Source organism: Solanum stenotomum, chromosome 1 (genome assembly GCF_019186545.1).
Source record: "Solanum stenotomum isolate F172 chromosome 1, ASM1918654v1, whole genome shotgun sequence".
Taxonomy (NCBI): Eukaryota; Viridiplantae; Streptophyta; class Magnoliopsida; order Solanales; family Solanaceae; genus Solanum; species Solanum stenotomum.
Genome location: NC_064282.1, coordinates 100,675,446 through 100,699,389, shown reverse-complemented (window position 1 = coordinate 100,699,389; position 23,944 = coordinate 100,675,446). Strand labels below are relative to the sequence as shown.

General features: G+C 35.0%; 4 protein-coding genes across 5 annotated transcripts; 3 read left to right on the top strand and 1 right to left on the bottom strand.

Moving 5' to 3' along the window:
- Positions 1–286: 286 nt before the first annotated feature.
- Positions 287–4,734, top strand: LOC125853875 (cysteine-rich receptor-like protein kinase 2). The gene is made up of 8 exons (XM_049533628.1): positions 287–436; positions 1,856–2,617; positions 2,696–2,809; positions 2,984–3,123; positions 3,220–3,430; positions 3,677–3,911; positions 4,015–4,165; positions 4,256–4,734. The coding sequence occupies exons 2-8, from the start codon at positions 1,870–1,872 to the stop codon at positions 4,589–4,591; spliced, it is 1,935 nt and encodes a 644-aa protein (XP_049389585.1). The 5' UTR covers positions 287–436; positions 1,856–1,869; the 3' UTR covers positions 4,592–4,734.
- Positions 4,735–12,065: 7,331 nt separating this feature from the next.
- On the top strand, positions 12,066–17,207 carry LOC125853874 (cysteine-rich receptor-like protein kinase 2). Its single transcript, XM_049533627.1, has 8 exons — positions 12,066–12,224; positions 14,036–14,800; positions 14,908–15,021; positions 15,252–15,391; positions 15,560–15,770; positions 16,007–16,241; positions 16,327–16,477; positions 16,576–17,207. The coding sequence occupies exons 2-8, from the start codon at positions 14,050–14,052 to the stop codon at positions 16,909–16,911; spliced, it is 1,938 nt and encodes a 645-aa protein (XP_049389584.1). The 5' UTR covers positions 12,066–12,224; positions 14,036–14,049; the 3' UTR covers positions 16,912–17,207.
- An 864-nt stretch (positions 17,208–18,071) lies between these two features.
- Positions 18,072–22,169, top strand: LOC125868830 (ADP-ribosylation factor 2-like). Of its 2 annotated transcripts, none has more exons than XM_049549408.1 (7): positions 18,072–18,198; positions 18,981–19,150; positions 20,131–20,201; positions 20,361–20,480; positions 21,496–21,614; positions 21,695–21,776; positions 21,859–22,169. In XM_049549408.1, exons 2-7 carry the CDS (start codon positions 19,003–19,005, stop codon positions 21,862–21,864), a joined length of 546 nt encoding a protein of 181 aa, XP_049405365.1. In that variant the 5' UTR covers positions 18,072–18,198; positions 18,981–19,002; the 3' UTR covers positions 21,865–22,169. The 2 variants fall into 2 exon arrangements, with proteins under 2 accessions (XP_049405365.1, XP_049405371.1); XM_049549414.1 differs by lacking the exon at positions 18,072–18,198 and adding an exon at positions 18,456–18,485.
- Positions 22,170–22,204: 35 nt separating this feature from the next.
- On the bottom strand, positions 22,205–23,060 carry LOC125868828 (TATA-box-binding protein-like). Its single transcript, XM_049549397.1, has one exon. The coding sequence runs from the start codon at positions 22,786–22,788 to the stop codon at positions 22,216–22,218; it is 573 nt and encodes a 190-aa protein (XP_049405354.1). The 5' UTR covers positions 22,789–23,060; the 3' UTR covers positions 22,205–22,215.
- Positions 23,061–23,944: the final 884 nt, after the last annotated feature.

The window sequence follows — 23,944 nt, the reverse complement described above, 5'->3', positions numbered from 1 at the left end:
ATTTTTCCTGTAGTTCCCACACAAAAAAAATATATATATGGTAGAGTAATAAATATTTTTTATTTTTAATCAGATATTTTGAATTCAAGCTCTTTATTAAGTACGGTATGTTTTTATTAAAAAAATATTTTCTTCACCTCCAATATAATGTTTTTCGGTATGAGCTCAAATTTAATCGTCTCCAATATAGCTATCGAACACCAGCTTACTTCCTTTCCCCACTATAAATGTTTTTAACATGCGTTCAAATTTAGTCCACTCTAGAAAACCGCCGCGAGACAAAAAAAAGTTGGAAGTTAAAAATTGCCCTTCATTTTCCCTCGTTTCTCTGTTTCTACGACTTTGACAGCAGCTGATCAGTTTTGCACCGGCGATATCTCTCTTTTCCGACTCAAAATCCGGCGAATTCAAACCGTTCAGTGCTCAAAAGGACTTTGTGAGTATTCTTTCTATTTTCACTAAGATTCAATGATTGTGGCAGGCGAAAAATCCTTCGTATTAAATAAGTTAGAGGTATCGAGTTCGAGCTTTAGAAATGAAGTTCTTTTGATAGTAAACTCTTTAATTTGAGCTGAATTTGGGTGGGTTGAATCAATGAATGGGTTATTGTCTGGGCTAAACAATGGGTCATGGCTCAATTCATCTTACTTGTACAAATTTCAAACTTACATTCTATGGTGTTTCTATGGTGTATTATATATATAAATTTCAAACTTATATTCTATGGTGTTTTGTTGTTGTAAATGTGAATAGGATTTGATAATTGCTTAATCTTCCTGTTATGAATTGTGCTATGTTTATATTTTCTCGTATTTTCTTTTAGGGATAATACATATATTGGACCTTAAACTTGGCTTCAAATTTTAACTTTGACCTCCAACTTTCATAGTGCACAAACAAACACTTTAACTATCCAACCTTTTAATATATAAACACGCGTGTCTTACCTGGCAAAACGCGTGATGTGCACGTATTTTGCGCGAGTAGGAGTAATTTTTGAGGCCTACAACAGTAAAAAAAAATGCTGAAATGACAACTCTACCCTTAATTAATTTTATTTTTTTTTAGTTCTAAAATGGACGTGTAAAGTATTTAATTAGTTGGCAGCCATTGAGTGGCTCACTAATACACGTGGCAGCGTTTGCATTTCACGCTCTTGGCTCCAAAAATCGCGTGTTTATTTATTAAAAGGTTGGATAGTTAAAGTGCTTGTTTGTGCACTATGAAAGTTGGAGGTCAAAGTTAAAATTTGAAGCCAAGTTTAAGGTCCAATATATGTATTATGCCTTTCTTTTAATGTTACTCCCTTGGGCTGAAATGGGCAGGTCAATAATCCGTCCAAACTTCATGAGGTTGGGCGGGTTATGATTTCATGGGCTAATTTTGTCAATCCTTAGTGGTGATGGTGGGTAGTAGCTAGTGATGGTGGTGGCTACCGATAATTGTGATGGATAGTAATAATAGTTAATAGGAGTGGTGACGAAATAGTCAAGATTGAAAGTGACAAAATTGTGTTTCTAAAACAAGTCCGACTCCAAATGACTGACTGATCATCAACAAGGATTCCGGTTAAGGAATTTTGTTGACCGAGGAGAAGGTGTTGGGCAGCACTTGTATCATGGTTCTAGCACGTTCGCTTTACTGACTCGTATTGGCTAAAAATAGAAACTCAACCAAACAAACTCACAGACACACAAGCGTGCGCACAATAAAGGTGTTTTAAAACAATGTCCGAACTATTACAGTCCAAAATGAACTATTTTCTTTTGTTCTTCTATAAATACTCATAACAAAACTAGTTTCTTCTCTAATAGTACTTCAATTAGTCATCTCACATTGTTTCTATATTGTACAGCTCATTTGGCAAAAATGGAAAGAGCAACCCCTTCAATGTTGTGTAGTCACTTTGTTATTGTGTTGATCCTACTTCTACCAGATACATCAGTGGCTGAACCAAGATCCCAGATAATCCAGCTCATATGTGGAAACGGAACGATAGTTGCCGCTCCAAATTTTCCTGCTACAATGGAAATTGTAAGTGAACAAATTAGAAGTAGAGGATATGGAGTAGCAGCTACTGGCACTGGACCAGATACTAGCTATGGACTTGCCCAATGCTATGGTGATCTTTCATTACTCGACTGTGCCTTGTGCTACTCTGAAGCGCGAACCGTTATTCCCAGGTGTTTCCCCAGTAACGAGGGCCGAATTTATCTTGATGGCTGCTTTATCCGAGCATCCAATTACAATTACAATTTCTATGACCAGTATTTAGGTCCAGAAGACAGGCATGTATGCGGAAACAGGACGACAAAGGGTTCATTGTTCCAACAGAATGCTAGGCGAGCCGTTCAGCAAGCAGTTGCAAATGCACCGAGTAATAATGGTTACGCGCGTGCTCAAGTGTCTTCCACCATGACAGCTTATGTTCTCGCTGATTGCTGGAAGACGCTAAGTGCAAACTCCTGCGCAGCGTGTTTGCAAAATGCATCTGCATCCATGTTGGGATGCTTGCCTTGGTCAGAAGGTAGAGCTCTTTACACTGGATGTTTCATGAGGTATTCTGATACAAATTTTCTCAATGCTATTTCTACCAGTGGAGGCTCGTCATCAAGGGGTACGTTTTGCTCTTATTTCGTCCTGGTTTACTGGTTATTTATAAACGAATTTCTACTTTCAAATCACCATATTGCAGGAAAAGTTGTAGTCATTGTCGTTGTTGTTGTTAGCTCCGTTGTCGTTTTGGGAGTAGCTGCTTTCATTGGTTTTGGTGTCTGGAAGCACAAACAAATCAAGAAGAAGAGAAAAGGTAAATACTTTTGTGCCAAAAATTAGTTATAAAAGTCATTAGGATATCAATGATGTACTATGCTGAGTATATATCTTGTGATTTGCACACAACTGTACCGAACACAACTTTCAAGAATTAACTTGAGGCGTTATGACCTACTCGTGCTTTTCCTGGGAAATTTGAACTTGTTAGGTGCAAATGATGTAGAGAAATTAGTGAAGATCCTTTCTCAAAACAGCTTGAACTTCAAGTATTCAACACTTGACAAAGCCACTGGGTCATTTGATGAGGCCAACAAGCTTGGGCAAGGTGGATTTGGCACAGTTTATAGGGTATGTAATGGCTGAATGTAGTGTGATTATGTTAACAGCAATGCAATACTAGAAGTGTTGGCAATTAGACAGACTCTGAGGCGCATTTTGTTGCAGGGAGTTTTGGCAGACGGGAGAGAGATCGCCGTCAAAAGGTTGTTCTTTAACAACAAACACAGAACTGCAGATTTTTATAATGAGGTGAACATAATCAGTAGTGTCCAGCACAAAAATTTGACAAGGTTATTGGGATACAGCTGCTCAGGACCGGAAAGCCTTCTTGTATACGAGTTCCTCCCTAACCAGAGTCTTGATCGCTACATATTTGGTAAGTAACCAAACTTTACTACAACAACAACTACGTGTTAGTCCCAAACAAGTTAGGGGTCAGCTATACAAACCCTCACTATTCTATTTAAGCTGAACTCATCTCATCATTGCACCAACTAAAAATCAAAGTACAAATAAGTTAATAGGTAACCGACTTTGTATTAAGACTAAGTAGTGTGTTTTCACATAAGCATGCCTGAATGATTTTGTCACGTGTATTGATTCAAACTTTAAAATTTGACAGACGCTATCAAAGGTAAAGATCTAAATTGGAAGAACAGATTTGAGATAATTGTAGGGACAGCAGAAGGATTGGTATACCTACACGAGAACACAAAGACACGAATAATTCACAGAGACATAAAAGCAAGCAACATCCTGTTGGACTTGAGGCTCCGTGCAAAGATTGCTGATTTTGGGTTGGCCAGGTCATTCCAAGAAGACAAGAGTCACATAAGCACTGTACTTGCTGGCACATTGTTAGTATTTCTTCATCTCATCTTTTAATTTTTCGCGTAAAAGTACACAAAAACACAGAGACTAATATCGTCCTATAATGGATGATTTACCCAATTTATGCAGAGGATATATGGCTCCAGAGTACTTAGCACACGGTCAGCTAACAGAAAAAGCAGACGTTTACAGCTTTGGAGTTCTTCTACTAGAGATTGTTACTGGAAGACAAAATAACAAGAGAAAAAACACCGAATATACTGTCAGCTTAGTTTCCGATGTAATTTCTGATCAATCACTTCTCTCTTGCACCAAAATTTCAATCTTGAAACATTTTTGTTCATTGACCTCAATTGGATGAAATTAACAGGTGTGGGAGCACTATAAACGTGGGAAAATGGAGGAACTCTTCGATCCGATTCTCATGTTGCATAACTACCATACAATCAATGTAAGAAATGAGGTTGCGAGAGTGTTACATGTGGGACTTTTGTGCACTCAAGAAATCCCAACGTTACGGCCATCTATGTCTAAGGCATTACAAATGTTCATCAAGAAAGATGAAGAGTTGCCTCCTCCTACTAAGCCTCCATTCGTGGCAGAGAAAATCATGGAAACTCACAACCCTTGGGAGAAGTACTCGATAAAACAAGGCGCTTCTGCTACGATTGCCAACTTATCTCACAGTTCATTTTACCCCAGATGATGATATCTCAATGCCCTGAAACTGACGTATAAATTATAGGCATGATACATATATAGACACTTAAAATTGACCTCAATTGGGAAACTAAACACTCCAACTTTGATTGTGTACATATAGACACCTCAACTCCAAAAGTACAGGGGNGGGGGTGTACTGCCTAGTAAATAAGAGAATGATTAGTGAGTGAAGACAAAGTAAATGATCCAAATGTTCTTATATTGTTTGGGATCCAATGTGGATCTCAGGCCTCATTTATTTCATTAAGATTTAGACGTCTGAATCTAAATGCATATTTGAATGATTAAGATTGTTTGTTTCAATATTTGAGTGTACATAATAAATATGCAATCCAAATAAAATTAAGGCTAAAGTATTCATTACCCCCTGAACTTGAAGTTTTTTATTCGGTGTACACCTAAACTATATTTCGTTTTAATTACCACCCCGAACTTGTTTATTCCTCCATCGCATACACCTTTATTGTCCACCTGGCGTAGAAATTGACAACACACTCTACTAGGCGCGTGAGAAAGTGTTTTTTTGCCACATCATAAAGCTACAACGGTAAAAAAACGTAAAATCTCCATTGTTCTTTAATATTTGGCATATTTAAAACGAAAAATAGGGCAAAATGTATATGAAAAGTAAAGGAAACAAAGATTAACACTTACTTGGTAAGAATTTCAGACAAATTTGAAATTTAATCGACCAACTTCACGTCTAGAAAAACCCAAATCCAGAAGAGTTCCGCGAAATAAGCCCTTATTCAAAAATAACTTTTAAACAATGAATGTTTGATATTTATTTTTTGACATATTAATTTATCTAGGTGGCTATTATTTATCCAGGTGGAAATCCACATCACCATTTTTGTCAGTTGTCGCACGCGTGTAGTCACAATAGGAGCAGGTGGACAAAAAAGGTGTACGTGATGAGGAATAAACAAGTTCGGGGGGTAATTAAAACGGAACATAGTTTAGGTATACACCGAATAAAAAGCTTCAAGTTCAGGGGGGTAATGAATACTTTAGCCTAAATTAATAATAAAATAAAATCACTATTTTATTTTTAAAAATGACAGACTTATGCTTGCTAGTGATGGTGAAGATACTTTGTAGTGGTGGTGGTGTTAGTAATAGTTGTTGTTAGTGTCTAGTAATGATGGTAGTGATAATTGTGATGGTGGAGGTGGTTGGTGTTGTGGTGTTTGTCATAATGATGGTCATTGGTAGTGGTGTTGATGGTTGTAATGGTGAAGTTGGTTGGTGTTTGTAATTAGACATGATGATGGTGGCGGCTGAAGAATATGTTGTGGTTGATGATGTGTTTGTGGTAGTTGGTTGCAGTGCTAGTTATGATGATGGAGGTGATTGGTAAAGACTGACCATAGTGATGGTAGTTGGCTGCGGTGCTAGTTATGATGTGGTGATATTTTCTGGCGGTGCTAGTTGTGATAACATAGTACGTTTATTGGTAGTAGGAATTGATTATAGTGGTGGTAGTGATTGATAGTGATAGTGGAGGTGGAGGTGACTACAGAGATGGAGTAAGTATGGTAGCATTTGTTAGTAGTGATTACCAATTGTAGTGGTTGTAATGACAGAGGTGGCTGGTGATTGTGGATAGAGTAATGGTTAATACATCTTGATGATATTAAGACCTTGCTTTATATCTTATTGATTAACACCTATCCAGACCAATTAAGTGCTTAAATCTTAATGAAAACAAATACACTTAATGGTCTAATGTCTGAACCATTCAGATTCAGACGTCCATTAAGTGCAAACAAATGAGGTTTTAGTCTAGTCCCCTTAGGTTGCAAGTTCTCTGTAAGTTCTTGAAGTTTGTCTTGTATAGGACATGTGAAGTGTAGTTCCTACATATATATTTAGGGGTGGTAATTGGAGGGGTTGGATTAAATACTGAGCGTGTCATAATGGGTTAAGACAACAATTGGGTCAAGACCCAACCCAAATTTACTTGGGTCAAAACGGGTTAAGTAATGGGCTATATAACGAGTCAAGACCCAACTCAACCCATTTTTTACTAAGTTTAATTGTTTTATTTGTTATTTTAAACTAATTTAGTACCTAATAAATTAATCTTTTTCTTTATTATGACTATATATAACATATCAAATTAAAAAAATTTTGACAAGATTTGTCATGAGTCAGTTCGGATTACCTATCAACTCAATTTTTAATGGATTGAAATGGATTGAGCTAATAAATGGGCGAGTCAATAACTCGCTCAAGCTTAAACGAATTAGGAGAACTGACAGGTTGGGTTTGATTTTGTCACCCCTATATATACTCTATCTTTTTTTCTCTTGATTGATCCAGTGCCTCACAACAATATTTTTCCCCTCTCTCTCTTGATTACACAGTAAATCAAATAGAAAATACAATGTTTGTTAAGAGTAGAACAAAAATTATTGAGGAGGTTTTGGCAATTGTATATTTTCTTTGACCTCTGATGGCATCTTATATAGGCTCTTTGAACTAGTCAGTTTGAGGTATTTGACAGGATAGCAACCTAATCGAATTGATCCTTAGAAAGACTAATTGATCTTGTAACTCTGTTGTTTTGATGGTTTTAACAAACAATGGACCTAGTTCCATGAGTTGTGCATGTCTCTATGTTGAAATGGGGAACAACTGTAAAGCTGACAAACTATCATGGTTGGTGAGCACGGGAAAAGAGGACAGAGTCCTCAACCAATGGGAGGACACTAGGTTGTTTTGTTCAGAGGATAATATATCTTTGTTGATATGAAACAACCTAGCAAACACATTTGAGCATAATCAAGAAAATAGTGTATTTTGTCTCTCGAGAATACAAGCCTTCAAGAACTTCAAGGGACCTAATAAAGTTATCAATTGTGTCTTTTGTTGTTAATTAAAGCTTGTGTCTTGTGCGATTTAGCTTGTAAGGTACGAGTCTAATCTATAAAGGAACGGATCGTATCTTTATTATTTCAGTGAACAATGAGCATAGTTAGAGTTAAATGTGTAGCATGTGATCGAAGAATGTATTAACTAGAGTTAGTTGATAGTGGGAAATAGAGGTATTGCTTTGGCTCTCTATGTAATAGGGGTGTTGCAGGTTGCAGGATTAAGAGATTAATCCTTGTATGTTTGTTGAAGTCTGTATTCACTTGTTGCTTAGATTTAATCATGCTCGAGTTGTTAGGTACAACAACAACACCTCAGTCCAAATAAGCTTGAATCATCAATTATATGAATCCTCACTATTTCATTAAATCTCAAGTCATGATCGATTAGTTAGTGTTAGGATTGTGATCATTTTAATATTATTAAAGTTGCCCATGTACCTTAAGGCATAATAAATAAATATGCTCTTTAACTTGGCTTCAAATCACATTTATGCTCTTCAACTTTGGGTGTGCACAAGTAGACACTTAAACTTGTATAAAGTTAAACAAATACACACACATGTCCTACATGGCATCCTACATGTAATTTTTTGTCCTACGTGGTGTCCTACGTGTATTGTGCCACGTAGGACTCATATGTCTACATGTTCAAGTTTATACAAGTTTAAGTGCCTACTTGTGCATACCCAAAGTTGAAGAGCATAAATGTGATTTGAAGTCAAGTTAAAGGGCACATTTATGTATTATGCATGTACCTTAATGGTGCATATTGACATAATACATAAACATGACCATTAACTTGGCGTCAGCTGGCAACTATGACCTTTAACTTTGGGTGTGCACAAGTATGCACTTAAACTTGTATAAAATTGAACAACTTGACACATTCATCCTATATGGCACCCTACATGACAATTTTGTGGCATACATGGCATCTTACATGTATTATGTCATGTAGGACACGTGTGTCTGCTTGTTTAATTTTATACAAGTTTAAGTGTATATTTGTGCACACTCAAAGTTGGAGGGCATAGTTTTCCGTTGAAGCCAAGTTAAGGGTCATGTTTATGTATTATGCCTAAATCTTAATTTGATGCATTGGCTCTATACGTGAGTATTGACAACATTTTATGTCCATTACTCACATGAGTCAATATGGTAGAATGTGGCTATAATTTCCCCTAACTTTTGTAACCTCTTAACTCATTCTTCACCTATTATTCTACCTCATTATGGTTGTAACTTATGTAACCTTTGGGCTATTCATTTACCCAATTTACTGCCTATTATCTTGCTATTTATTGCAAGGAAGAATTCCTCACTTATAAATAGTGTGGTCTTACTTTGTGTTGGGAATATAAGAAAGTGTGTTAGCCAAATATGAGAAGTGTTGTATTGTGTATATATTGAGTTAGTACAGTGAAAGAGATAGTTGAGACAATGAATAATATTCTAAGTCTTAAACTATATTCACTATATAAAAGAGAGCAATAATATGTTGAAGGAAAGTGTTCTTATGTGGAGGTTTGGACTCTTCAACTAATCCGGAGTTGTTTGAATTATACGACGTTGTTGGGTTGTTCTATCCTGGGGGACAAATCAAGAGTGATACTGCTAGATCAGTGTAGATTATTCCACAGTGGCCTTGAATCTCCTTAAAGAGTGCGAGATATCATGCGTCTCAGCCTAAAGATTTGTTTATTCATTTTTGTCATTTTATTTTCAACTATAATTTATTGTATTTGTGATATATTACACCAATCGTTAGTTGCTTTAATAATTTGTTCCTAGCTAGAGTTGTTTGGATTTGACATATCATGGTGATTTATATAGAATCTAATGCTACAATTTTGATGTGTGTAAATACTTGTATTCCTAAGAACTTTTGTACATTGATAAGTCTATTAATTGTTGAAACAACTCATTTTGAATCTCTCAAATAGTAATTGGAACAAAAATGTAAGTAATTTAGATAAACCATTCTCTAAGAATGATGCATAAAACTAATTATAATTTGACAGAGTACAAGCTTAAAATATACAAGTTACGAGTCTAACACAAATCCCTGCCACCTTGAGGTAGATTAATTTTTGAGTTGTCTTTAATAAGAACTAGTCTTACGATACGTGCTTTGCGTATGTACTTATATCTCAATTTTTTAAAGTTACATAATATTATTCTCTTTATCCTAATTTATGTGATCAGATTTTGAGAATCAAACAAATTATTTGTTATTGTAACTTACATTTTTTTATGTAGTCTCCATATATATATATATATATATATATTATCTAGAAAAAACTAAAAAACTATATGTCCAAATATATTATCAAAATTAAAAAGTTCAAATCACGAAAACCAAAAAATATCACATAAATAAGAATAGGGAGAGTATTAAATAAAGTATTTGACTTCTCCAAGATACCATATTGCATCTCACAACCTTTCCTCTTTTGCAAGATTAGTTAGTATTACTTTAATAATCCTTCCATCTCCAACCCACAGTTATTTTACTCTCCATTCTCCAAATTTAGAGAGTAAAATAGAGAATGCCCTCTCCAACCTTTCTCTAAATGACTCTCTATTCTCCATTTATAGAGAGGTGAATAGTAGTTCTCCAAATTTGGAGAACTACTATTCACCTCTCTATTTCACTTTTTCATTATTTTATTATTATTTTTTATACTATTTTGTAATTAACATATTATTTTTCATATAAGACCATTAATTATATCTCTAATTATAGTAATTCATTTTAATGTTATATAACATTTTAAAAATTATATTATTTAATTTATACTATTTTCATCCCGAATTAATAATGTCTCAATTTTTTTTAATTTTTGTCACTTTAATATAGTTTGATATCATCATTAATTTTCACTATGACGAATGCAAAAAATTAAAATGATAAGATGAAAATTTTAATTTAAAAATATAATACATAACATAATAATTTAAATACAAGATGAGAATACATAACATTATAATTTTATCACAACGATAATTTAGTAATGGTCATTTTCAGATTTAACAATATTCGGAAAAAATTAGTGTATGATCCACTTAATTAGTGTAGTTGTGATTGCGGTTATGCTTGTTGAATTCTTTCTTTAATTATTCGTAGTTGTTCTTGTTGCATGAAAATCTCTTATTTGAACAATCTTTAGCTAGACATAAAATAATTAAGGATAAAAATGCTCATTTTGAACTCCGTAATGCATTAATAGAGCATTTATGAGAGCAATGCAATAATTTTGAAAGTAGAGTATTTATGTAATTATATTTCATTAATAATTTCACTTTTAATTTGTATATTATATAATATTAACTTGCAATTTATGTTATTTAGAAATTTAGAAAAAATATAATTTTATATTAAGTAAATAATTTGAAAAAATAAATTTTTATATTACATGAAAATTATATAAAGTGATCATTTGAAGAAAAAAAATATGTATATTATGAAATAAGAAAATAAGAATGAAATAGAAATAATAATATAATATTAAGGAGAGAGAAAAAGATTCATTTTTAGAGAGTAAAATAGAGAATTGAGTTGAAGTTGGTTGTCTGAAAAAATAGAGAACTTTATATTTGGAGAGTAAAATAGAGGTTAGGGTTGGAGAAGCCCATATTACAAAGGTGCAAATTTAAATCAATTGAATTTGTGAATTTCGAATATCATATAAAATATACAAAACATTGAGACCTCATAACTTTTGTGAGAGTTTTATAGGCTCGATTATTTATATCGGCTTTATTTTTTTTTAAATTGCAAATATAATATATGTAGCTACTCTGATTTTCTCTCATACGACCCGTTTTTTGAAAAGCTTTGTAATAACTTTCTAAAAAGATTTACAGTCAAGTAAGCAACTTGTAAATAAATTTAAAAAGTTTTACAACTTCCTAAAAAGCCTTGCTCTTTTTTACCTTTTATAAATAGAAAGTTAGATCATTTCTTAGTAAGGATGCATGAGAAACCTTTTTAGTACCACAAATATTAGTATATCATTTTTAAAGACAAACGTCAAAAAATTTACCTCCGCACAAAGAATTATAACATATTAAAGATCACAAAAATATTATTTTTTTTGTTAATTTTTGTATCAAATCAAACTTTGTCACGTAAATTAGAACTAAAGAATATCTTTTTTCTTCTCCTTTGGGCTTTGGGCAGTGCAAGTAAAGTAGAAAAAGACCCTTGTTGACTTCCAAGTCTTTATTTTGAAAAAATCAAACAAATAATCCTTCCATCAAATTCTTCCACAATTCTTTTCTCTTGTTCACACACAAAAAAAATATATATGGTAAAGTAATAAATATTTTTAATTGGTAATCAAAATTTTTGAATTCAAACTCTTTATTTATTAAGTATACGCCTTTGTTAGTAAATATTTTCTTCACTCTAACATAAATTTTTTTTTTTGAATTCAAATTTAATCTACTCCAATATAAATATCGAACACTAACTCAAAAATCATTCAAATTTAGTCCACCTCAATATAAACATCGAATACCTGATCTCGAAAAAAAAAAAAAAGTTGGAAGTTAAAAAAAAAAAAAGACTTCCCTCACCAAACGACCCATTAATGAACATAAAATTTCCCATTCATTTTTCCCTTTTTCTCTGTTTCTACAACTTTGGCAGCAGCTGATCACTTTGCACCGGCGATCTCTTTTTCCGACTGAAAATCCGGCGAATTCAGACCGTTCAGAGTTCAGAAGGACGTTGTGAGTATTCTTTTCTTCGTTCTATTTTCACTGAGATTCAAGGAGGCGGTAAGTAATCCTTCGAGGTATCGAGTTTGAGCTTTAGAAATGAAATTCTTTTGATAGCGAGCTCTTTAATTTGAGCTGAATTTGGGTTAATCAATAAATGGGTTGTTGTGATGGGCTAAACAATGGGTCATAGTTCAATTCGTCCAACTTGACCTATTACTTGTACAAATTTCAAACTCACATACTATGGTGTTATATATAAAAATAAGATAAGAATAGTATTTGATATCTGGTATTGTTTTTTTTTTGTGAATGTGAATAGGATTTGATAATTGTTTAATCTTCCTGTTATGAATTTTGTAATGTTTAAATTTTTTTCTTATTTTCTTTTAGTGCAACTTTCAGGATAGATAAGATTTAGTTGCTCACTTGGGCTGAAATGGGCGGATTATGATTTCATGGGCTAATTTTGTCATCCTTAGTGGTGATGGTGGGTAGTAGCTAGTGATGCTGGTGGCTGGTTTCTGGTAGAGTGGTTAACAATGGTGGTTACGGATAATTGTGATGGATGGTAATAATAGTTAATAGGGGTGGTGACTAATAGCGGTGATTGGTTATGGTGGTGATTGCCCGTAATGATTGGTGGTTGTTGTGGTAATGCTAGTTGGTTGCGATGGTTGTAAATGATGGGTGATGGTGGATGATNGTAAGTAATCCTTCGAGGTATCGAGTTTGAGCTTTAGAAATGAAGTTCTTTTGATTGTGAGCTCTTTAATTTGAGCTGAATTTGGGTTGAATCGATAAATGGGTTATTGTGATAGGCTAAACAATGGGTCATAGTTCAATTCGTCCAACTTGACCTATTACTTGTACAAATTTCAAACTCACATACTATGGTGTTATATATAAAAATAAGATTAAAATAGTACATGATATCTGGTATTGTTTTGTTTGTGTAAATGTGAATAGGATTTGATAATTGTTTAATCTTCCCGTTAGGATAGATAAGATTTAGTTGCTCCCTTGGGCTGAAATGGGCGGATTATGATTTCATGGGCTAATTTTGTCATCCTTAGTGGTGATGGTGGGTAGTAGCTAGTGATGGTGGTGGCTGGTGCCTGGTAGAGTGGTTAACAATGGTGGTTGATGGTGGTGGTTACCGATAATTGTGATGGATGGTAATAATAGTTGATAGGGGTGGTGACTAATAGCGGTGATTGGTGATGGTGGCGGTTGCCCGTAATGATTGGTGGTTATTGTGGTAATGCTAGTTGGTTGCGATGGTTGTAAATGATGGGTGATGGTGGATGATGACGGACAGTGGTGATTGAGGGGATGGTAGTTGTGGCTGAGGACGGTGATTGTGGGGTTGTGATAATTGATATTGGTGGACAACAATGATGACAACGATTAGCAGTTGTCCCACCCTTTTTTAAAAAAGATTTTCATAATTTTCAAGATTGAAAGTGACAAAATTGTGTTTCTAAAACAAGTCCGACTCCAGTCTAAAAATGACTCATCATCAACCGGGATTCGGTTAAGGAGTTTTGTTGACCGAGGTAAAGGAGTTGGGCAGCCCTCAAGTATCATGGTTCTAGCGCGGTTGTTTTACTGACTCGTATTGGCTTAAAATAGAAACTCAACTAAACAAACTCACAGACACACAAGTGTGCGCACAAAAAAGGTGTTTTAAAACAATGTCTGAACTATCACAGTCCAAAACAAACTATTTTCTTTTGTTCTTCTCTAAATGCTCATAATAAAGCTAGTTTCTTCTCTAATAGTACTTCAATTAATCCTCACATTGTTTCTATGTTGTACAGCTCATTTGGCAAAAATGGAAAGAGCAACCTCTTCAATGTTATGTAGTCACTTTGTTATTTTGTTGATCCTACTTCTACCAGATACATCAGTGGCTGAACCAAGATCCCAGATAGTCCAGCTCATATGTGAAAACGGAACGACAGTTTCCGTCTCAAATTTTGTCAATACAATGGAAGCTATAAGTGAACAAATGAGAACTAGAGGAAATGGAGTAGCAGCTACAGGCACTGGACTAAATGCTAGCTATGGACTTGGCCAATGCTATGGTGATCTTTCATTATCCGACTGTGTCTTATGTTTCTCTGAAGCGCGAACTGTTTTTCCCAAGTGCTTCCCTAGTAACAAGGCGCGAATTTATCTTGATGGCTGCTTTATGCGAGCGGACAATTACAACTTCTATGACCAGTATTTTGGTCCAGAGGACAGGCATGTATGCGGAAACAGGACGACAAAGGATTCATTGTTCCAGCAGAATGCTAGGCGAGCCATTCAGCAAGCAGTTGCAAATGCACCGAGTAACAACGGTTACGCACGTGCTCAAGTGTCAGTGCCCGGGTCTTCCACCATGACAGCTTATGTTCTCGCTGATTGTTGGAAGACTCTGAGTGCAAACTCCTGCGCAGCGTGTTTGCAAAATGCATCTGCATCCATGCTGGGGTGCTTGCCTTGGTCAGAAGGTAGAGCTCTGTACACTGGATGCTTCATTAGGTATTCTGATACAAATTTTCTCAATGCTATTTCTACCAGTAGAGGCTCGTCAAGAGGTAATCCTTACTCTTTTTTCGTCCTGATTTGCCTGTTATTTATCGACAAAACCTCAATTTTGCTGATAAGTGATTTTTTTTTTAACTTTCAAATCACCACATTGCAGGAAAAGTTGCAGTCATTGTCATTGTTGTTGTTAGTTCCTTTGTCGTTTTGGGAGTAGGTGCTTTCATTGGTATTGGTGTCTGGAAGAACAAACAAATCCAGAAGAAGAGAAAAGGTGAATCCTTTTCTGCCAAAAATTAGTTATAAAAGCCATTAGGATATTGTTGATGAACATATATTGTATCTTTTGCTAAAACTGGTTCGGAAAAATCAGAATAGCAAAAAGAATTGGCTGACCATATATCTTGTGAAATGCACACACTGTACTGAAGACAATTTTCAAGAATTAACTTGTGGCGTTATTGCCTACTCGTGCTTTTTCCTGGGAAATTTTGAATTTGTTAGGGGCAAATGATGCTGAGAAATTAGTGAAGATCCTTCATGACATCAGCTTAAACTTCAAGTATTCGACTCTTGACAAAGCCACAGGGTCATTTGATGAGGCCAACAAGCTTGGGCAAGGTGGATTTGGCACGGTTTATAAGGTATGTAATGGTTGAATTGTTTGAATTCGTTGATTGTCCATAACAGTAATGCAATACTAGAAGTATATTAAATAGAGTCTGAGGTTATGGGTGACCCCTGGGAAGTCCTCGTGTTGCATCCCTCTTTTTTGTCATCAAAAATAGAGTCTGAGGCCCGATTTGTTGCAGGGTGTTTTGGCAGATGGGAGAGAGATTGCCGTCAAAAGGCTATTCTTCAACAACAAACACAGAGCTGCAGATTTTTATAACGAGGTTAACATAATCAGTAGCGTTGAGCACAAAAATTTGATAAGATTATTGGGATGCAGCTGCTCAGGACCGGAAAGCCTTCTTGTATACGAGTTCCTCCCTAACCAGAGTCTTGATCGCTTCATATTTGGTAAGTAACCAGATTTTGGAACAACAACAACTACTACGCGTCATCCCCAAACAAGTCAGGGGTCTGCTATATGAATCCTCACTTCTATTTAAGCTATATTCATGTTGTCATTGCACCAACTGAAAATAGATGTGAAAATAAGTTGAATATAAGTAACCACCTTTGCTTACAGTTTTCACATAACCACATCAGAATTATTTTGTCACATATCTTGATTTTATCTTTAAAATTGACAGACCCTATCAAAGGTAAAGATCTAAATTGGGAGAAAAGATTTAAGATAATTATAGGGACTGCAGAAGGTTTGGTATACCTACACGAGAACACAAAGACACGAATAATTCATAGAGACATAAAAGCAAGCAATATCCTGTTGGACTCGAAGCTCCGTGCAAAGATTGCTGATTTTGGGTTGGCCAGGTCATTCCAAGAAGACATCAGTCACATAAGCACTGCCATTGCTGGCACATTGTTAGTATTTCTTCATCTCGTCTTCTACTTTTTTTTTGCGTAAAAGTACACAAAAACATGAAAACTAATATGGTCTAATATGCAGAGGATATATGGCTCCAGAATACTTGGCACATGGCCAATTGACAGAAAAAGCAGATGTTTACAGCTTTGGAGTTCTTCTAATGGAAATTGTTACTGGAAGACAAAATAACAGGAGCATAAATGATGAAAATACAAAAAGCTTAGTTTCCATTGTAATTGTTCATCACCATTTTTTTTCTTACCAAAGTTTTCAATCTTGAATAACTTTTTGCATATTTTTCTCAACTCTTATATTGGATGAAATTAACAGGTGTGGGATTACTATCAACACGGTATAGTGGAGGAACTATTCGATCCAAATCTCATGTTGCACAACTACAACTCCATCAACGTGAAAAATGAGGTCGCGAGAGTTTTGCATGTGGGGCTTCTGTGCACTCAAGAGATCCAAACACTACGTCCATCCATGTCTATGGCATTACAGATGATCCTCGAGAAAGAAGAAGAGTTGCCGGCTCCTACTAATCCACCATTTGTTGATGAGAACACCATGGAACTTCATGGGCCTTGGGAGAAATATTCGCTTAGTCAAGGTGATTCTAGTTCGATTGCCAACTTATCTCATAGTTCTTTTTACCCCAGATGATGATATTCCAATGCCCTGAAACTGATGCAAAAATTATAAGCATCATTTCGCCTCGTGCTCTTGACGATCATCATGATCGAGAAGTTAGTTATAACAACAATTGTGTATCAGTTCCAAACAAAAGTTGGGGTCGGCTATCTGAATTCTCAATTCCATTTAAGCTTCGTTAGCACAGGAATATGATTGTATAGGATCTCCTTCATGGAAAATGATTGTAATGTAGTATGTATAAATAGGGCTAAGTGTAATAGCATAGTTTATTTGTCTTAATAATATTTTTCGAGTGTTTATTTCTTATATGGTATAAGAGCTTTGGTGAGAAATATTTGGGGGAAAAACAAAGTTGAACAGTCACTGTGCATCAAGTTGAACAATGACATTTCTATAAGTAGGCATTAGTTATACAGCTTGATAGTTCAATTCTCCCTCGTGTCTTTGAGAGCATATGTTTTGTTTATAAATTAGCCCCTCATGCTTTTAAATGTGTCTTTTTTCATTGAAAATGTTTTCATGAGCCGAACATCTTATCGAGAAAAAACAAACCATCCACTTCTCCCAAGATAGTAATAAGGCCTACCTACACCGATTTTTCTACACTCCACTAATGAATCACACCATATATATTATTGTTCAATGGCGAAATCAGAAAATTTATCAAGAGGTGTTCATATTATGTATGTATAGAAATTAGAAAGTAATTTTAACTTTTATATATTAAGGACAAATATATCCCCAACTATCGTAAATGGTATGCATATACCCTCTGTCATATTTTTGGGATATTGGTGCCCCTGCCGTCCAAAAACTAGAGCATATATACCCTTTAAATTAACGGACATACACATGTCATAATCTTATCCACCGACTCAACATTTAGTAAGTATCAAATCGACGGATAAGATTGTGTCACGTGTCCCTATTTAACCTTCAGTTAGAGTGAAGGGGATATCTGCTCTAATTTTTTGACGGCAGGGGCATCAATGTCCCAAAAGTATGACGGAGGGTATCTGCATACCATTTATGATAATTCGGGGATATATTTGTCCTTTTTCCCTATACTAAAATATAATTTTTCGATGAAGAATGTTCAACGGACACCAACATCAAATATTGGGGGCATTTCCGTCATTCCAATTGAACTAAATTGCAGTTTGGTATCCTTTACTTATTTATCGCCTCTCCTTCCCCCGAAATATTACCATATTTCGCGTTATTCTCAAGCTCTCTCTCTCTCTGTCCTCTCGTGCTTTCTCTCACTAGATCCCTCTTTCCCAAACTGTTCTTCAGGTAAAATCTTCAATTTGTTCGATTTATCAATCTCAGATTTACGTTTTCTTAGCTTTTGATTCAATTTTTTCTGTGAATTTCTGTTGTTATGATGTGATCTGAAGATTTATACATGAAACTTGCTTCGTGCTCTGAGAAATTGTACTAATTTGATGATTTGATTCGTGAATTATTGATCTAGATCTTAAGTTTTGTTAGGCAGAGTTATCAATACTTTACTATATTGGTAATAATTTTGTTTTGTTTTGTTTATTTAGGTCCAAAAGGAACATTGGAATTGGAATTAGGTAAAGTTGTCTCTGTATGACCTGTAGATCATAGGGTTTGAGTCCTAGAACTAGCTATGCATATCCAAGGTGTGACGTAGTGATCAAGTTCAAATCCAAGAAGAAAGAAAAACGCTAGATGATTTTTTCCCTTTTTCCTAGCCTTGGTGGATAGAATTATCTCATATCTGGTAATTGTTGCCGGTGGGAGTGGTAGGTATTTCGTGGAATTAGTCAAGTGCACGCAAGGTGGTCTGGACACCATGGTTATCAAAAAAAGAGAGTAAAACTGGTGATGCATGCATCAGGGTAGACAGACTCTTTTCATACCCTAGGGGAATGCGGGATGTGTTTTTGTACTGGGCTGTTCTATTTCGTTAATTTTATTCTCCATCTTCTAAGAGATGTCGGGTTGTCTGTTCATTTTGATGCATCTTTGGTACTGTTGTATCATTTGATCTTAGATGGTGAACTATGGTTTTTGATTTGTGTAATTAAATGTTGTAATGTATGCAGGGATCATTAAGAAGAAAGAGAAATGGGGTTGACATTCACCAAGCTTTTCAGCCGGCTATTTGCCAAGAAGGAAATGCGCATCCTCATGGTTGGACTCGATGCAGCTGGTAAGACCACCATATTGTACAAGCTCAAGCTGGGAGAAATTGTCACCACCATTCCAACTATTGGTATGTACTTTACAGACATGCAGCAAAATGCCTGGCAATAACATTTCTACAGTTTTAAGTTGTATAAGTATGACTAGTTCTGTTGCTATTATGACTCAAAAGACAAACCTATTGCTTCTTAAAAAAGAAAAAAAGAAAATGGGGATAGGGGAAATGGAAAAGGGAGGAGAGGATTACAAGGTGGGGAATCGGACCCTCACCAATCACCAACAATGTGAAGGTTTAGGTACCTAACCAACTGAGCTACTAAGTTCCCCCAAAGAAAGACTAACCTATCATTTTGATAAGGAGACAGAAAATGTGCATAGAACTAGTACTATAACTGTCCCTCTAATTTTACTGTTTGCTGCAATTGATTAGTTTGTTATGACTTAGTCATCCTTCATCTGTCTCAGTTCTTTTTGTTGATCCAGGGAAAGCAATGTCTAATCAGGGGCATGTGGTCTATAATCAAAATAATTATTTTGAACTTCTAAATATGTGGTCTTGATTCTTGATGACTGCTTGTGTGATGATCTCTTTATGATTGTAAAATATGCAAATGTAAAGGCTCCTAAAAAGAAGCTTAGATTATCGGTATTGTAGAAATACCTGTGTTTCAGACTGCTAATTCCTTTTGGATCACTCGTGAAAATCATTTTTAAGAATATTGACTAAGACTACATTTTCTGGTGAAATAACACAAATCTTCCCCCCTGCCTTTGCACAGGTAAGAGTGAAACCAATATTTAGTCGATGTGATCGTCTTTAGTTGTTTAGTAGTGTGTGTAGTTTATAATTCTCAGAACTTTCCTTTAAAATGCACTAAATAAAAAGGGAAGTATTAATTCTGATTAATGATTTATTTTTTCTGCTCTGATTAGCAAAAGCCTAGTGTTACTGAAGATTTTATCTTGTATTGTCTGCCTGTTATCAGTTTAATAAGATGTTGATAACATAGCTGCTAAGATGAGCCATCAATAATAATTGATAATTTTCAGGTTTCAATGTGGAAACTGTTGAATACAAGAACATCAGCTTCACCGTTTGGGATGTCGGGGGTCAGGACAAGGTACACTCTTTGTTTTAAATTTTTAATCGAAAGACTTATCCTCTGCATAAAGTTATGGTCTCTGTTAGACAAAATTAGTCTTGCCTCAGCTTCCCTCTCTACTTATGTTGCATGGAATAGTATTTAAAGTACCCAGCTTATTTATGTTTGCTTTGGCAGATCCGTCCATTGTGGAGGCATTATTTCCAGAACACTCAGGGTCTCATTTTTGTGGTTGATAGCAATGACAGAGACCGTGTAGGGGAGGCAAGAGATGAATTGCACAGGATGTTGAATGAGGTAATAATCTCGCCCTCTTTGTAATTTGTGTTCTTGCTGGCTCAAATTTGAATTCTACAACTCAAGAGCTAAATATACTAAATGGTATATGATAATAGCCTCTCTAGTCTATAAGTTTAACTAGATCAGTTCTATGTATGCAACACATCATTTAGGTGGCCGTTATTCTGCGTTCATTATGTACTACTTAGTTACTTAAAGGCTGATATTTTCAATGACCTTGAAACCACTCTACAACTGCTTCTCAAGCATTTGTGTGTCATCTTCTTTGAGCAGGGAAGTGGTTACTGCTTATGATCTTCTGTCACACATCCTCTTGAACTAAAACTCCTGAGTTGGTGATGAGACCATTTTAGCATTAAGATCACTAAGAAAAATAATCTTCAAAAGGTTCCTGGTAAAATATAGATTAAGAATTTTCAATTTTGATGTGAGCTTCATTGTAGGTACAGATAGTTGCGTCTGCTTCGTATTTTTGGTTAGATTTTGTGTCATATTAGACTGAATCATAAACTTTTGGTTGTTAAGTCGAAAGATGCACAAGCTAAAAGTTACCATTGGTGGAATGTATCACGTAACTGAGACAAAGTTCAACAACCTTCATCCTTTATAGGAGAATGTGAGAACTCCAGATTGGCAATTAAGTAGTTAGTGATGTATCTAGAGAATTTGGGAATAAATGGGTGTGGAAAATAGAACTTATTCCTTCTACATCGTCTTTTAAACAAACAGGCAAAGCAAAAAGCTTTATAATACTTTGCACAACTTTTCACTCGACAATGTGCGTGTATGATTCCATTGTTGCTTGAAAAGAACACAGGAAAAATAGGTATGGGGAGGTAGGGTATAGGAGAAATGCACGTGGAAACCACAGTCCAAGTTCTCTTTGCTGCTTACACCCCCCTTTTATCTTATTTTCAGATATCTACCATTCGTTATTCATCAAACCAGAAAGTGCATAAAGAACTAGATACTTTGAATTGAGTTTAACCTTTGTTGTTCCTATATGTCTCAGGATGAGCTTCGGGATGCTGTGCTGCTTGTTTTTGCTAACAAACAAGATCTTCCTAATGCAATGAATGCTGCTGAAATAACCGATAAGCTTGGACTCCACTCCCTCAGGCAGCGTCACTGGTAAACGCTCTGCCAGAACATGTGACAACATCCCTTTCTGTTAAAGACATGCTAAAATGTTTTCCTTTTGCTATATTCAGGTACATCCAGAGCACTTGTGCAACTTCTGGAGAGGGACTCTACGAGGGACTAGATTGGCTTTCTAACAACATTGCCAATAAGGTACTGATTAAAGTTCCTGTCACAAATTTTCTAAGTACACAATTGAATTTCCTCTTTTTTTCCTAACATCCTCCATTTACAGGCCTAAGTCGAAGTAGCGTTGTTGCGGATTGATCCTGGATGCAGGCGGGTTTTTATCTAATTCCATTTTCTTTTATTACGTCTTTTTTCCTTCTTCTTTTTTCAAACATTTTCTGAATTTGTGTGGTTATGGCATTTGCTTATTAGGAGGTCACTTTTGGAATGTTTTTGTAATACAATGTTTGAATGTATGTAATCTGCTGATTGTTTAGGTTCGAGTATAAACGTTATTAACTTGTAACAAATACTAGCTCTTTTCTGGTTATTTGCAGTCAATTTAAAATGCATATCAAATACCATAATACAAAACTATGGTATCAAAAATTTCAATTCAATATGATAATTCGTTACTATCAACTCATTGCCGACTCTTCTTTCTGAACTGAGCAAGGACAGGGTATATGTTGTCAAATGCAGCATATGTGTCATCTCTAACCTTGGCTCCAGTGATAACAATTTTCCCAGAAGCAAAAACCAGCAGCACGATTTTCGGTTTCTTCATACGATACACCAATCCAGGAAATATTTCTGGTTCGTAACTTGAGAAAGCACTGTGAGCAATGGCAAGTCCTTCAAGTCGAATAGGAAATCTAACATCACAAGAAGCAACAATATTCTGGATTTTGAAATCCTTAAACTTGACCTCAGGATAACCAAGCTTTTGTACAATTCTAGCGTATTTTCGCGCTGCTAACTTCGAATCGTGTTCACTTTTGGCTCCTGTACAAACAATTTTCCCAGTAGCAAAGATCAATGCTGTAGTTTTTGGTTCTCTAATTCTCATGATCACTGCAGGTAAACGTTTCGGATTATACTCTGCGTTTCGAGCTTTAAGTGCAATGGCTTTGAGGTCTAATTTACCGCAGTTTAGAGATAGCGTCGCCGCAATGTTCTGGAGAGTAGGGATTATTGCAGAAGAGTGATCCGCCATTGTTGTTGTTCTTCAGTTGCAGAAGAAAGAAAAAAGGAAATAAAGCGGTAAAAAATAATTTAAATTTGGACGAGGGGTCCTTTTATAGAGGGTGAATCTCGGTTATTATTATTAACTTTCCGGTGTGGGACAATTCTTCTTTTATATCCCTAAAGTAGAACCCTTTTGTATCTGATATCCATGTTAGAGTTCGATTAAATTTTTTTATATTTCTGGAGGTGGTAATCGGTATTTCCAATAGAAATTTTCTCTACTCTCGTGGACTCAAAATTGAGACTTCTAGAGCGATCCCAATTTCCAACGAGAGGTAGTAAATAGACTGATATTGGGAGAGTTAAGATGGTTTAAGTTAATAAATAACCTGTCCGAAAATTATTTGGGTTGAAATGGACTAAAATGTGAGTCAAAATTTAACTCATTCATTTTTTGTTTTATTTGTTATTTTATAATTTTTAGTACCTAATAAAATTATTGGTTCTTTATTATAGCTACCTATAATATATCAAATAATAAAAATCTTTTTGAAAATATTTTAACAAGATTTTTCATGGATCAATCTAGAGTAAAATGAAATGTATTTATAATTATTTTTTTTGTTTAATTTTACAAGAGAGTTTTTGGCTTTGATATGGTAATGATTATATTATTGGAATTGTGTTGTGAGAGATCTGTTCAAGTGAGTCCATGACAATTTGATTTGTTTTCTTTATTTTTATAGAGAATTTGTTATATGAAAACTAATTTACTTAAAGTTGAATAGTAGAATATCATCCATTAGTTGCAGTATGATGGGTGAGATTTCTAAGCCTAATTTTTTTTTATTAGGATGGTTAGTCTTAAGAAATAAATTACGCTTGCATGTAAATTTATATTAGTCAAACTTTAATATGAGTATTAAACATTAAAATAACAATAAATAATGTAATGTTGAAGTATGAAGAGAATAGTGTATATATATAACTTTACTCCTACTTTGTAAGAAAAAAAAAGTTATTTCTGATTAACCTCAAATACAAAGAAGAAAAGAACAATGACAACCACAAATAATATGATAACAGAAACAAGGACCTCCCACCGACAGAATGCTAGTTCAGCCAAATTCAGTAAATTTTACACAAACATCATATTTATATTTTTAACAAATACATCAAATATA

Excerpts from the sequence above, each read along its gene's own strand:
- LOC125868830 (XM_049549408.1), top strand. The coding sequence starts at position 19,003 with ATGGGGTTGACATTCACCAAGCTTTTCAGCCGGCTATTTGCCAAGAAG. Across the intron at positions 19,151-20,130 it reads CACCACCATTCCAACTATTG|GTTTCAATGTGGAAACTGTT; the intron begins GTATGTACTTTA and ends GATAATTTTCAG. Across the intron at positions 20,202-20,360 it reads ATGTCGGGGGTCAGGACAAG|ATCCGTCCATTGTGGAGGCA; the intron begins GTACACTCTTTG and ends TTGCTTTGGCAG.
- LOC125853875 (XM_049533628.1), top strand. The coding sequence starts at position 1,870 with ATGGAAAGAGCAACCCCTTCAATGTTGTGTAGTCACTTTGTTATTGTG. Across the intron at positions 2,810-2,983 it reads AATCAAGAAGAAGAGAAAAG|GTGCAAATGATGTAGAGAAA; the intron begins GTAAATACTTTT and ends TGAACTTGTTAG. Across the intron at positions 3,431-3,676 it reads TCTTGATCGCTACATATTTG|ACGCTATCAAAGGTAAAGAT; the intron begins GTAAGTAACCAA and ends AAAATTTGACAG.
- LOC125853874 (XM_049533627.1), top strand. The coding sequence starts at position 14,050 with ATGGAAAGAGCAACCTCTTCAATGTTATGTAGTCACTTTGTTATTTTG. Across the intron at positions 15,022-15,251 it reads AATCCAGAAGAAGAGAAAAG|GGGCAAATGATGCTGAGAAA; the intron begins GTGAATCCTTTT and ends TGAATTTGTTAG. Across the intron at positions 16,242-16,326 it reads ACTGCCATTGCTGGCACATT|AGGATATATGGCTCCAGAAT; the intron begins GTTAGTATTTCT and ends TCTAATATGCAG.
- LOC125868828 (XM_049549397.1), bottom strand. The coding sequence starts at position 22,788 with ATGGCGGATCACTCTTCTGCAATAATCCCTACTCTCCAGAACATTGCG.